Here is a 15,382-nt window from a genome sequence, read left to right on the forward strand (position 1 = left end):
TGCAAGTACTACACTATAGAGGCCCAAAGTAGGGTTCAAGTCAGACAGTTAAGGGTTGAGGACCACATTCCTGGGCAAACCCAACTCCTAACCTCTCAAACCCCAAATCCCACCAGACCCTCAATCTCCACATCTTAGCTTATTCAGTCAACAATGTATTTTATTGATGCCCACTCCAGGCTGGGTAGAGCTGAGGGGTGTACAAGAGGAGAACCACATTCAGTCCATGCCTGAAGGTCAGCCTTGGGGGCAAGGGCAGGACAGACACATAGACAGACACATAGATCTGGTAGCAGGGTGCACAGTCTCACACGGGGGCACTCTGAGCACAGGTAGTCAGTAAAGTTTTCCTAGAGAAGACCTCACAGGGGTGGGGGAGCAGGGCGAGGCAGCCATCAGAACTTTCACCTTTTGTACATTTGTAGGCAATTTGGGAAACCAGTGGACCCAAGGTGAGCACAAAGGGCTGGAGGCTGAGGCTGGTGGGAAGTAGATTTCTTCTTGCCTTACTGTATCTTAGTGGGTAAGCTTTCCCCCATTCTTGGCCTTTAATTTGCCTTCTACCACACAGGCCCTTTCCTGGGATCCACCTCTGTGGTTTTCAAGGCTTCCCTGAGACAATCCACGTGGACCAGATGCACCTCATCAGCTTTCCATCAATACACGTTATTCTCCTAAGTGCTATCTAGGACTATCTAGGTCTTGATTCCAGCTCTGAGTAGTCCTAGCAATCATCACACCCCATGGCAGGAGTCCTAACACTCAGTGTTCCTGAAAGCCTGGGACATCTTCTCTGTGTTCCTTGAAGGTAGAACTCAGTCCTGGCCACCTCCAGGGCTAGCAAAGTATAGATCACCTTCCTCTCACTGGCCAGTGGGCCATGGGCATCCACTTCTCCGATGTAAAGCCCTGGCGGATATCCTATGACTCTAAGGCCAACATCATAAGCATCATAAGCACAATGGGCAAAAACCAGCCTTAGCACCCTGCCCTGGAAACCCCCTTTTCTTTCACTAGTATAAAGGTTCTGTGGTTGGAGAACCAGCTTCAAGTCATGCTGGAAACTCTGGGCTCTGACCTCTGCCTGCCCGGAGTGTTGCTTCCCCACACCCCGAGGCAATAGGGAGGAGACCTGCAGCAGACCCCTCAGGCTCCAGGCAGAAACAAGCATCTTTCTGTTCTGGGGCTGGGCTCACCCCTTGGACCTCCTTCATAGGTCATAAATCCCAACTGCAGAAAATCCTGATGGGAAAAAGGTACTTCTGAAGGTGGGCAGGGGTTTGTAAGTGCAACCAACAGATGGAGCTGGGACAGAGAAAGGGGACTCCTGGAGTTGGTCCTCACTGCAGCCCTGACCCTGGAGCAGGTGGAGCAGGCGGGAGGGGGGGGGAGAGGGGACAAGTGGGAGCAGGTTGAGGCAGGCGAGGCCCTGGCAGTCATTCCCCCATAGGAGGGAAGGAGTGGGGGAGGGGGAGGTGGCTTCAGACCCCCCTCAGTCAGTCTGGCCTCAAACTTCTCAGGGCTAGAAGAGGTATTTGCGGCAGGATTCAGTCCCACACTTGCATTCAATACGGACCCGCTTCTTGGGGGAGCCGGGGAGCCCAGCCAGGCCAAAGTTGGAGTCCATACGGGTACTCTCCATGTCCACGGGGTCCACTGTGGAATCACAGCCGGGAGAAGGGGGAGGGAGGGGATTTGTTAGAAGGCCTAGATGAAGCATCCTGCTACACTTTATACCAGGAGACCCAGGGATCTTGGGAGCTGGAAACAGGTTGGGATTTGAGTTAGGAGGGGATCTTAGGGATGATGGTTTGGGGCTAGAGCCTGAGCACAGCACCAAAGGGGTATTCAGGCCAGCGGGTAAGGGCTATTGGGAGAAGTGGGTAGCTGTCAGGGAACCAGGAGGAGTGTGTCAGCTGGGGTCAGGAATGGAGGGCCACCTGTGTATCCATAGAAGCATCCTGCCCCAGATCCACACTGAGTATCTCAGAGATGGCTAGTCTATCAAGGAAGGGACTGGTTTTCCAAAGGCCTGGACTGAGGAAAGTCACAGGGGGCTAGAGTAGAGAGGGGAAGGGGCAATTCAGTACAGATGGGAGCCAGAAGTGCCTTAACTCTCCAGCCACATGTCCTCTCCCAGGAGGCCTGAGAGAAAATGGGACAAGTAACTCTGGGTTGGGGCCCCATGAGGGAGGCAGGGGTCTAAGAAACTTGACAGGAGACTGGGAGTCAGGAGGAGCATCTTAAAGCTCCAGCTAAAGAACTTCCCTTGCTTTCTTGAGTGACTGGTATGCCTTGGGTGGGGTCCTCACCATCCCACATCACCATGTACCCCTGCCCCTGGGCCCTTGCCACCCCCACCTTGCATGTTGTAATCAAAGGTGAGCTCCTCGCCTGCCCGGATGGTTCTTGTGGCAAAGAAAGCAATGCGGGGCAGCCGCTCATCAAGGTTGTCTATGAAGACGTTGTACACCTGTAGGTTGGGGTCACACTGGGCGAGAAAGAACAGTGGGAGGGTGAGGAAGGGCCCTGGCCTTCCCCTCCCAACCCCCTCCCCACGTGCCGGGAGCACCCACACTATGGTTAACAAAGTGGGAGATGTTGCCATAATAGGCTGCATCCACAGTATACACGTCCTCCACGTAGTCCAGGTCGAAGAGGTAGGTGGCACCCTGACGGTCATAGATCTGGCCCCGCCGCTCTGCCTCCTCTGAGGTAATGATCTGCGGAAACGGTGGGGGAGATGGTAATCAAGGTTCAGGATAGCCAGCCCTGCTCTTGACCCCAGTGGCCTGGCTTCCTGGGAAGAGAAGAACAGTGAGCACCCACCCCATAGACACTTGGGGGACTATGATGTAATGCATCTGTCAACCCTATCAGGGGCTTCCCACTTGCCCATCACCCCCCTTAGGCATCTGGATGGCAGGAAGAGTCTCTCAGTGATGGGGGATTAGAGTGAAACAAAACCCCACCTTCTGTTGCCCAGTGAGACTGTCTTGAGATGTCCCAGAGCCTATCAAACCCTTGGGATAGATCAATACAGGGACAAAGACACACAGAGAAACCCAGAGCAAGGGCAAGAAAGAATGAGATCCATGGTACCATAGGGAGACAGGGGGAAAAACTGATCCAAGTCAAGAGGTTAGGAGCCAGTGCAAGTCCCAGCACAAGGGAAAGCCAGGTGGCTAGACAGACACAGGAGTGAGAGGAAGAAAGAGATCTGTGATGGTAGAGAAAAGGGACTGAGTGAACGGGAAAGAGACCCATACAAGAGCACTAGAAGCAGAGACAGAGTGAGAAACACATATGAAGCCCAGAGTGAAGACCAAGGTTCCTAGAGATAGTCCAAGGCCGAGACCTCTGAGAGTCTGAGATGGCCAGCAAGAAGCTGTTGCCCCAAACTTAAGATATAGAATGACAAGACAATGAAAGCAAGCAGGAGAGGGTGGGAAAGAAAGGAAAACCAAAATGCAGATGACAGAAGCCCTCCTACAGCAGTGCCAATAATTGGGGCTGAGAGAGCAGTAGGCACCTCCTACCACTTTAACTTCCCAGATGGGTCCCCTGCTATCCTAGTAAACAGAAAGGTGCTCCACCATCCCAGCTCCACCTGTACTTGTCTCCTAAAGCTGTTGATGGATCCTATTTCATATTCAAACAGATCTCTCCTCTCTGGCCCCAGGTCACCTCTCCCCCCACTCTGGGGCCAATAATTATAGCCTCCAGAAGTGCCCAACTGTGGCTGACTATGCCCTTCTCCAGGTGGAGGTCCCACTGTACCCAAGTCTGCCTCCTCTTCAGTCTGGGGTGCCCCCACTCCTGGGTTTCCTACTATCTTTCTCCCAAACCTTAGAGACAAGTGCCAGAACTGTGTACAACCCATAGTCAGATCTGCAATAACTGTTTTCTTTTCCTTCTGCATTCTATCACAGTGACCTGTGCTCTGTCCAAGTGGTGTATTTCAAGCAACTCCAATGTTTTCTTCCTCCAAACCTCTTATTCCTCCCCCCTTCCTTCCTAAGAGATCCACTGCCCACTCCTTAGCCACATGCCAACAGTAGATACAAACCCAAGACCCTTCCTTACCCTGCCACCTATGGCCTGGGGACCATACTTTTCCAGCTTTCACATCTGTCCTCTTTCTTGTGTGACCACCCTACCATTCTCTAGTAATAGCCACACTGGTGTACTTAGTCTCCAATCTGCCTCTTATGCCATCACCTTCAGCCTATGCTATATGCCAATTGCTTATCAACTTTGCTTTTATGAAACCCAGATTTGCACAGGGGCCTCACTGCTCAATGTTCCCAGCTCCTGTTCCTTTCCTAGAGGAACTTAGCTCCCTCACACCCAATTTATGTTTTATTAAAAATATTTTTTAGTTGTCAATGGATCTTTATTTTATTTATGGTACTGAGAATCGAACCCAGTGTCTCACACATACTAGGCAAGCGCTCTACCACTGAGCCACAACCCAGCCCCAATTTGTTTTTTTGTTTACTCATTCAGTGATTTTTTTTTATTTGTGGTTTTGAGGATGGAACCCAGGGACTGCACATGCTAATAAGCATGTGTTCTCCTGCTGAGCCATACCCCCAGCCATTCAGTGGATTTGTGTTGAGGATTGAGGCCTACACTGTGTTTACTCCCAGCTGGCAGGGGTCAGAGTCTGGTGGGGCAGACACAGAGCACAGGCCTCATCCCTACCCTCAGGTGTCACAGAGATAACAGAAATGGAGTCAAGACAACCAGAGTGCAAGAGGTTGAAAAGGAAACAGTGCCGAGGGGGAAATCAAGCGGCAATGCAAGATATACATCCTTTAAAGCAAGCTGCAGCTCATAAAAGGGCATTACCACCAGGTTGAAGAGGGGGACTCTCTCCTGAGGGATGCAACAAAAGCCACAGGAAGCTGGGCAAGGTGGCACACACCTGTAATCCCAGTGACTCAGGAGGCTAAGGCAGGAGGATTGCAAGTTCAAATCCAGCCTCAGCAATTTGGCAAGGCCCGATAGATAGATACATACATAGATAGATAGATAGGGCTAGGAATGTGGCTCAGAGCTTAAGCATCCCTGGTTCAATCCTTGGTACAAAAAAAAAAAAAGAAAGCCACAGGAACATGGTGAGGTGAAGTTTGCAGAGGTCAGTCTCCCTATACCTCCTGGAGAATGTGTTCTACTCTGTGGTGTTGGTTCAGATGGGACTTCTTTGCATTTCCAGCTTCCCAGCCCACCTCAGAAGCCAGCAGCCTCTCATTAAACCCTGATATCAAAAGGGCAGCCTCTTCAGCTCACCAACACACTGGCTACTATCTGAACCATCTTTGTAATTATAGCCCCTCCCCAAGCCAGGGGTAATGCCTACATCCTCCCTGGGTTCCATCTTTCTGCCTGTTCTGCCCCTACCTGCTCCCGGAGTCTCACCAAAAGTGAATCACACTACAAACCCTCCAGGGCACAAACGGTTGCTTCTCTCTTACCTTTTTTTTTAGTCCTACTCTGTAGTTGGTGGTTCACCCTAAAAACCTGGGAATAAATTTATCCCCATCTCTGCCCTCTAGTAGCTCTACACAATGTTGGGGAAGACAGCCTAGGAGCTGGCAGCTTAGACATTAGAGTACTTGGAGTGAGCTGCCTCTCTTCCCTTCCTGGATGTGGGATCCTAAATGTTCTGTCTGAGCCTGTGTCGTCAGCCAAAAAAAAAAAAAAGAGCCTGCAGGCCTGGCAGAGCACCAGTTATAGATACGTGGGCCCTTTTCTAACGTTTATTTTTTAACTTATTTTTATGTGGTGCTGAGGATCAAACCCAGTGCCTCTCACATCCTAGGCAAGCACTCTACCACTGAGCTACAATTGCACGCAGCCCTGGGGCCCCCTTTTATTTATTTTGCTCACTTTACTAGCTTTGAGACTCTGAGTAAGTTACTAAACCTCATTGGGCCTCCATTTTCTCATCTGTAGAATGGGAATAACAATGACAAAATCCCAACCTGACAGGCCCTGTGTAAAGACCAAACAAGATCATGGAGGGGCCAGGGATGTGGCTCAGTGGTAGAATGCTACCTCAGCATGCTCCAAGACCTGGGTTCCATCTCCAGCATGGTAAACAAACAAACAAACAAACAAACAAACAAAAAAACAAACTAGACCATGGATCATAGATACAAAGTGTTTCTGTTAGGAACAGAGCAACATAAAGAGTAATTGAGTGCTGTACCTTATTGGAATCTAAGATGCACCTTTATTTTATGTACCCTTTACCAAGAGAGGGAAAAGTGCTGCTAATTAAATGATATGGTATCATTTAATTAAATCAATTAAGACTCATCTTCATTTCAGAGATATTAAACTATGAAGAGAGTACATATTTAAGAATGAATAAAATGTGCTAACATCCTCTGTAGGATGTAGATGAAAATGCTCTGCAAAGTCAAAGTTTGGGGGCTGGGGTTGTAGCTCAGTGGTAGAGCACTTGCCTAGCACCCCTGGGTTCAATCCTCAGTACCACATAGAAATACAACTAAACTACAACTACAACTAAAATATATATATATATATATATATATATATATATATATATATATATATATATATATATATTTTTTTTTTTTTTTTAAATGTCAAAGTTTGGACCAAACAAGGAAGGGTGCAAAGGAGTAAAGGGCTGCCCATGTGGCAGAAACTGTCAGTACAGATCGTTGGTGTCCCTAGAGGGGAAGAAGAGCATGGCATCCGGGTTTCATAGCACCTAGGAAGTATCTGGAACCACATAATACAGTAATGTCTCTGAGATAAATTATAGAATATTCACCCCAAATAGGATAACAAAGACTATAAATAGGCCCTTTTGAGGTCAGGTTGGGGTTTGCAGCCAGATGGGTTACAAAAAACCCTTTCACTTTCTGAGCATTTTGGATTTACTGACTTTTGGACTCTACCAGCTAACACCTGAGTCTCACTATGTACTGAGCACTGTTTCTCATAGAATAACTAGTTAAGCTGAGCATGGTGGCACATGCCTGTAATCCCTGTGGCTCAGGAGGCTTAGGCAGGAGGATTGTAAGTTCAAAGTCAGCCTCAGCAACTTAGCGAGACCCTAAGCAACTGAGCAAGACACTGTCTCTAAATTTAAAAATATATAAAAAGACTGGGGATGTGGCTAAGTGGTAAAGCACCCTTGGGTTCAATCCCTGGTACCAAAACAAACAAACAAACAAACAAACAAAAAACACTAGTTAAATGTTTCTAACAAGAGAGGCCAGTAATGTAGAGGAAGGAGATCAGGGGAAAGGAGAGAAAAAGGGAGATACTACTGGGGAATGAGATTGAGTAAATTATGCTATGTACAGATATGAATGTAGAACAATGAATTCCTCTGTTATATATAACTATAATGTACCAATTAATTTTTTAAAAATAAATACCTCTAACAAGCATATAATGTGGGTGTTGTTATCATTCCCATTTTCCAGATTAGGAAACTGAGAGGTGAAGAGGGATGCAATCTCAGGCAGGCTGGCTCCAGGGATCACCCTCCTACTCACTTTGCTGCGCTGCCTCTTCCGAAGCCATGTGGGAAGATAAATTTGGTTCTGGCAGGGTTTGGAGACCTGTTGCCTCACTGAGAGGATTCATAGGTCTTAGGGTGCCAGAGGGGGCCTGAAAGTCACTGAATATAGCAAAGTGGGAGATCAAGGAACCATGGAGAGGGCTGGGGTTGTGGCTCAGCGGTAGAGCACTCACCTCACATGTGCGAGACCCTGGGTTCAATCCTCAGCACCACATAAAAATAAATGAATAAAATAAAGGTATCCTGTCCAACTACAACTAAAGAATAAATATTTGGGAAAAAAGGAACTGTGGAGAGAATGTGTGGAGAGTGGGAAGAGTGAGGAAAGAGTGAGAAGGCCCCTGAAAACCTTGCTGTTTCTGTATAGAGGAGTGAAGACATTAAGCTCAGAGAACTCAGGCTGCCTGTGGACTATATAGGGCTCTTCCTCCTGTATGTCCCTGTGTGTGTTTTCTTCCATTCAACATGGTTAGGCCAAAATGCTTCCAGCTCAGGACAGCATCTAGGACTGTCCAGGGCCAATGGGATCTGGATAACTCCCTTTCTGGACCTGCCAGGGGCCACCCACAGTAAGCATACATCCTCCTCAAGATCCAGAGTATCAGGTCCCTGAGAATGTACAAACTTCCTTCAACTTGTCAGAGTGACTACAGGTATAGACCTAAGTTCCAGGCTATTCAGATCCATTGGGGATGAGGATACTTCTTTTTTCTGACTCAGGACAGCATGAGTATGGAAACTTTCTAAGTCAGGGCCCTCTGTAGTGTGGAGAGCTTGAGCCCTTCCTCCAGGTCATTGGGTCACTCTAAGATGTGGATCCCTATTCCTGCTGCTGACAGGAACCCTCTGGGTGTGGACGTTTCCTCCTTCCTCAGACTGTCTGGCCCTCTAGCATGTGACTATTTCTTCCAGCAGACCATCTTGGGTGTGGCAGTCCCTTTGTCCAGACTGTTAGGTCCTTCTGTGTTGTAGACTGTTCTGCCTCTTGGATCTGATTTCTCTACTCTCTGGTTCCTCAAAATGGGAGCCTCTCCTCACTATCAGTGTCATTACTGCAGTGTGGACACCCTTATGCATGTGTCCCTCAGGCCACTTTCTGTCACTTCTCAACCATATCACACCCCTGATATATATACTATGGAAATATATGGAGGTATTTGGGGTTGTCATGACTCTATGGCACACTTATAGATTTAGATGGTCAAGGTTCAGAGATGCTAAATATCTCCCAATGCATGATACAGGTATACATGAAAAAGAACTGCTCCCCGACAAATGCTCATCATGTTCTATGTTAGGAGGTGACATGTTCTGTTGTAGTCCCTTGCAGATTCTCACCTAGACCCCTTCTGTTTTGCACCTGAGCACACAGCTAAAGCACACATACCCACACCCACCCACCCCCCGCCTCCCTTACACTGAGGTAAGGCCAGTGGCTCAGTTCCAGTCAATAAAGTGTGGGCAGAAGTGACATGCACTGCATCCAGACCTGAGCCATTAGAACCCTAACCATCTGTCCCCAACTGGGCCCATCCGCCAAGCAATGCTGACAAACTAGCAACGACTTAGATATTCAAAAGCACAGGAAAGTCACAAGAGGGAAAGAACCTAAATGTTAGAGTCACTGTGAAATGATGCCCACCCAAACACCCACACTGGACCATTCATGAGCAAACCAGCTCCTGATGTGCAGAACCACTAAGATTTGGGGGTTGTACATTATAGCAGCTGGCCTGTCTAATGTACTCTGTCTTTCCCCAGGGTGACCTGAAAGTCTACAGAAGGTAGCTAACCTCTGTCCAAAATGTGTCTCTGTCCTATTCTAGAATTTTCACCTTCCTTTTGTGTAGCATAGTGAAATGTGTTTCTTTGGGTAAATGATGCTTATGATAAGATGGCCCCTTGTGAGATAAGAAGGGGACAGGCCTTTTCAGGTGACCCAACCCTGTGCTTTTAGACCACATAACCTCTGAAAGAATTAACCTGTCTTAGTTCCCACTTTCCTTCTTTGCTAGGTACCCTTATGAAGCCACCCCTGTCCAGAAGTACTTCAATCTTCTTTTCATTACAAGCATGGTCATGCTGATGTGTACCAGCTTGGAATACTAGCCCCTACCAGGATGCTGCTATGACACTCAGAACCACCTCTCAGGCCTTTCCCACAAGGAAAGCAGGGGAGTTTCAAATACACACTGTGGAAGCTGGATGCACACATGGCAAAACACATAATAGAAAAAGCTGCACAGGCATGCCAATCCCATCTCCCTACCTCTCCCACATACTCCATGACGAAGCTGTTCTTGCGAATCTTCTCTAGAGTGCGTACACCCCAGCCACGCCCATCATCTGTGCGGAAGATGCAGAGATCATAGCGGATGCCCTTCTGTACTACGCGGTTGGGGCAGTCATAGCCGCAGCGGCAGCGGGAGTTGCACTCATAGATGGGCAGCCCGGCTCGCAGCCGCACCTGGCCTTGGTCATTGTAGGCAAACTTGTGCAGGGATGCCCCAGGGCAGCAGCCTCCAGCTGGTGCCCATAGACAGTCCTGACACTCGCAGCCTACGGCCACCTGGTTGAGGGTGATACCCTCACCAACACGGTACTCATTGATGTACACGAAGGCCCGTGGGGGGCCATCCAGGTCCACCTCATTCTCCACAGTAATGCGTCCTAGGTGGCTGCGCTTGGCATTGAGCTCCTGCTCCCAGCGCTGAAGTGCCCGCCTCTGCTTGGCCTTCTGCACGAGGTAGTTGGCCAAACTTGGGTCCAGATGCCGGGGTGGCTTCAACCTGTGATGCCGGCGGAGCAGCTCCTTTTCTAAGTCCTTGTGGAACTGCTTGAGAATGCGCACACACTTGAGATTCTGCCTTGGTTCCCAGGTGCTCTCTGAGTCAGGGTATCCACGCCACTTTACCAGGTAATATTCCTGTTCCTGTTGGAGGGGGGCAGAGGTTTGAGGTCACCGTAAGTGGTGAGACCTGTGGGACAACGGAGACCATTCACCCCTTCCCACTCCTCTTCTGGAACGAGTCTGTGCAATGGAGCTCTGGAATGAGGATTATTAGGTTCAACTCCCACTCTTCTTCCTTACTATGTATCCAAATTCGTACTTTTTTTTTTTTTTTTTTTTTTTGGTACCAGGGATTGAACTCAGGGGTGTTTAACCACTGGGCAACATCACCAGTCCTTTTTATTTATTATTTTGAGACAGGGTCTCGCTAAGTTGCTTAGGGCCTCACTAAGTTATAAGGCTGGCTTTGAACTTGCAATTCTCCTGTCTCAGTCTCCCAAGCCACTGGGATTACAGGTGTGCACCAACATGCCCAGCTCCTACTTTTCATGTAATCTTCCAAACCTACTCCTTCCTCTGTCTTCTCCATCATTTCTTCCTTCCTTCTACCTATTCTGGCCCAAACTCCTAGAGTCATCCTTGACTAGTCATTTGCTCCCACACCCTACATCTACCCTCAGCACATCCTGTTAGCCCCATCTTCTAAATACATCTGGAATCTGACCCCTTCAAACCATCAAATAACCATATGGCTTGCCAAGCCCCAGGAGTCCAGGAGCCATCTCACTGGCTCCCATTTCTGCCCTTGTCCCTATATGTTATTCTCTACACAGCAGCCAGAGAAAGCTTTTATTGCTGGGAGGCAGCTAGAGGACAGAGTTTAATAGCACAGATTCTAAAGTTAGACATCTGGGTACAAATCATCCATCTGTAGCTCCCTGGCTTTAACTTTGCCGGGCCTTAGTTTCCTTGTATTCAACAAAGAAAATAGCTAACATTTTTATGCCATCTATAAAGTAACAGGTACTGTGCTAAGCAACTGACATGTCCTAGTAACAAACTTAATCCTCACAACTCTGTATGAGGTAGATACTAGTAGTCCTCCCCATTTTACAGATAAGGAAAATAAAGTCCTAAGAGTTTGGGTAATTACTCAGCCAGAGTTTGAACCTAAGCACACTGGCTCTAGTCTGCTCACCTAATTATCCTGGCTTACCTCCTCTGGCAATCATTAACTGTTGCCACTTACACAGTGCAGTGCAAGGATTAAATAAGTTTATGAGAGGAAGTGCCTGGCAGGCTGAAAGTGCTCAATAACCATTTGCTATCATCAAATCCCCTCTTGGGCTCAGCATCTCATCTCTGCAATTGTTTTGTATTTCTAGGGTGGTAGAAGAAAGACTTATTTGGGGATTTGTTCTGGCTCCTGTCCCCCTCAAAAAGCCACATAAGTTTCTCCACCTGTAAAATGAGAATAAGTGGATTTCTTCATCTTTTATTTTTCAGGAAGGAACAGAGAAGAAAATTCTCTTTGGAAACCAAGGAGGGCAGTGAGGGGCAAAGGGGGTAGAGGGTCAATTTCCTTGAAACCTGCTCTCTCCAAGGACATGTTAGGCCCAGACTCACTCGGATCTTCTTGTAATCACACAGGTACTCGACTTCAAAATCATAGAGGTTCCTCTTAGAGATGCCAAGGGCAGGGCAGGACAGCTTGGCCAGGCGGCACAGATCCTGCAACTGATTCCAAGAAGACTTGCAACACACACTGCAGCCTGGAACAAGGTGGGTGAAAATAGCTGTTACTGGACAGCCTGGCCAATTCAGGGATCTATGAGGACCCCAAATCCTATCTGAGACATCCTAAGGACTGCCTAGGAGTCAGATAAATATACAGGCTTTGCCCAATACTGAGACCCTTAAATGTGTCTTTCCCTTGAATCTCAATGCTCAGTGTCAAAGGGTATCCCTGGAGCCAGCCGGGCTCAGAATAAGGTTTGTTACAATCATAGTCCCAAAGGAATCTATTCCCAGAGCTTCTAACTGCTTCTACACTATTCTTAAAACTCCCTGCCTACACTATTCTGATAAACTCACCTTCAAGACCAGCTCATCCTTCCCCCTACTTAGCAAAAGAAAGAAACCAACCCCCCATCTCAGTAGGGTGTATTGCCCTAAGGCAGGTGGGGTGGGGATGGGATTAAAACCTCATGGGCACCAAACAAAGGCTTAACTGGAAAGACTGGTCTTCAATCTATAACTCCTGGGCCAGATGTTTTTTTGGAATTCAAATTTTGAGGGATTTTACAAGTGTAATTTAATAAATATATCCCATTTATTAATCCCTGGCCTAGTGTGTTCAAGGTCCTCAAGCCATAATTAAACACTTCTGCAGCAAAAGTATGAGTTTTCCACATTAAACAGGAAAAATAAAGATGTAGAAAACTTCATTGAATAGTCCAACTTTTTAAAATCTCCTTTTACCACGAATGGTACCAAATTTAAGAAAAAGATACATTTTCAGGGCTTTTTAGATTTTTTAATTATAAATAAAGAGTATGGAATAATACAACATTTCAGGAAGCTTCCTTTAATGATAGTCTGTGGCACCTTAAATACACAAAGTAAAATTTTCCACACTGCTACATTTTAACTTTGTCTCATTCCTATTTAGATGACAGATGTAGAGCTCAAGCAAAGGGCTGTGCTCTGAATTCAGAAACACAAAACAATATAGGTTAGTGACATCCATTCTTTTAAATATACACGAAATATTCCTGGGGGGGGGGTTGCCAAATTTTTTTCAAAATACGGGGGTGTAAGGATACAGATATTTCTTATTCAAGGCACGTCCTTCATTAATGTGCTTAAGAAGCCATTTTATGAAATAATGTTACAAAACATTTGATTCAGAATAACCAGTTCATCCTATTCCACTCTTTTAAAAAATGTTTCTTATTTCTACCTCCTGTGACAAGCATGAAACATTTAATTTCATGATGAAATACTCTAGATGTCAACCTAAAAACACAGAAGAGCCATTGAAAAAAAAATTTTTTTTGTCCGATTCCCCCACACTTAGCAGGGCCTAGTGGAGACTGAACCTGTGCCCACGCTACTCTCTCCCCATGATGCCTCCCTTCCAAAGCCCTTAACTTGCATTTGAAACCCCACTGAAGTGGTCCCAACTAACATCTCCAGCTGCTGGCTCTGCACTGACCACAGCTTTATTCCCCTACCCCTCAGAGGTTCCGCTCCCACTTGTGGAATCCATCCTTCTTCACAGCTTCATTCACGCAGTGGAACCCCCACAACACACAATCACCCCTCTTTCACCACACATGGGGGAGTCCAGCGCTACTATTAGGGAGGCCCCATTCCCTTCTTTGGGGGGGAATCCTCTACTCCAAACCCTTCCCACATCACGCTAAGGTGATACCCCCTCAGCGAAAAATTCGCCAGTTCCCCAACTCTAATGGAGTGATCGGACTGTCCCCCTTCTCTTCCCTCCCCTTCCGGCGTCTCGCGTGGACACCGAAAGGGTAACGGTCACCGGGGGCCAATTTTCCCGCGCGCGGGCGCGGCCTCCCCGGCAAGACCCCGCGCGTGCGCGCGCCGCTTCTGTCGCGATCTGCGGCACGCAACCCTCCCGGGTCTCCTCACAGCCCAGTGCCCGACTCGTTCTGAAGCGCGCGCCCCCTCCTCTCAGCCCCGCCCAGCCCCGCGCGCCAGGCCCGCGCTCCTTGAGCCCTATCCTTTCCGCGCTGGGCTTCCGGCTCTTGGCTCCGTGGCCTCGGACGCCGGGATCCCGAGCCCGCTACACCACCCCTCCAGCCCACCCGGCCAGACCAACGGGCCCGTGCCTCCGCCGCCACTGCTTCACCTTTTAAATTTTCCGCCATCTTTCCCCACGGCTAACGACATTCGGGCCTAGCCGGCCTCGCGAGAAGAGAGCTCGCGCGGGCGTGGCCGGGAACGCGCAGCCTATTGGCCGTGCCTCCCCGCCAGCAGCGCCCGCGCGGACCAACAGGCGAGCCGTGACGGGACCCCTCCCCACCACCGGCTCGGTCCCGGAGGCGGGTGCTCGCCGTGCTTTCCCAGAGTGCGTCTGGGCGGCGGCGACGACGGTGACGGCGGCGGCGGAGGTTGCTCCAGGCCCTATCCGTACGCCGGTCTGTCTGTCACGCTGATAGCCAATCACGTCGTCAGCCAGTCATACGGGGGATTCTCAGTTCTGTCAGACCCCCAATTACCTCAGTCTGTCAGTCCATCCTCATATTTTAACCCCAAGCAGCCCGTGATTCCTGAGGTGGACTAGTGCCACTTATAGCTGCTCAGTCTGTCACGGGATTCAAACCAGACCATGGGTCAGTCACCCTAAGTAGGTGTCCATTCAGAACTGCCTCCCCATTCACTCTATCAAGAGCAGCATCTATTTGTGCCCTCTGGTGCAGTTAGGGAGCCTGCCTGTCATTACCTCAAACAGTCCCCATCATTTTTTCAGCCAGATAAGCAGCCCTCCTCCCCATCCTGCCCTGGGACCACCTGTGGTTCCCTCAAGAGCAAATCTTATAAACTGCAAAATTCAGCCCTGCCTCAGGAAGGCTGGGGTTAAGTTAGGACAAACCGTCTTTGTTAGGCTCTAATATAGCCCTGTCTAGCAGTCACCCTGTCAATTGGTCCCTGCAGTTCCCTCAGGTTATTCCTTATTTGCATCATAATCAGCCACAACACCCAGCTAGCCCTTAAAGCAAATAGTCACAGCAACTAGAGGTATGATAAAATCTCCGGGCTGTTAGTAGGTCACTTGGTGTGTAAGGAAAACCTGGTGTAGGAGAAAGGGCTGCTGAATGTGGAAGGTACAGAAAGATTAAAGAGCTAGACAGATCCAGGATTACACTAAATGCAATTTATTAGGGATTTACAGACAGAAGCATATGTTAGGTGACAGCAAGACAGGAGAATCTCCATACTCTGAGACAGGAGGAAGGGGTTTATATGCTAAGCTGGGTGAGGCCAACCAG

At 48.4% G+C, this 15,382-nt stretch overlaps 1 protein-coding gene across 1 annotated transcript; it reads right to left on the reverse strand.

The window, feature by feature from the left end:
- Nucleotides 1-6: 6 nt before the first annotated feature.
- On the reverse strand, nucleotides 7-14,425 carry SUV39H1 (SUV39H1 histone lysine methyltransferase). The gene is made up of 6 exons (XM_081276946.1): nucleotides 14,242-14,425; nucleotides 11,988-12,133; nucleotides 9,840-10,502; nucleotides 2,577-2,723; nucleotides 2,362-2,491; nucleotides 7-1,656 (listed from the first exon to the last, which is right to left on the reverse strand). The coding sequence occupies exons 1-6, from the start codon at nucleotides 14,258-14,260 to the stop codon at nucleotides 1,523-1,525; spliced, it is 1,239 nt and encodes a 412-aa protein (XP_081133072.1). The 5' UTR covers nucleotides 14,261-14,425; the 3' UTR covers nucleotides 7-1,522.
- Between the last annotated feature and the right edge of the window lie 957 nt (nucleotides 14,426-15,382).

Source organism: Spermophilus citellus (assembly GCF_964194105.1).
Source record: "Spermophilus citellus genome assembly, chromosome: X".
In the NCBI taxonomy this organism is placed as follows: Eukaryota; Metazoa; Chordata; class Mammalia; order Rodentia; family Sciuridae; genus Spermophilus; species Spermophilus citellus.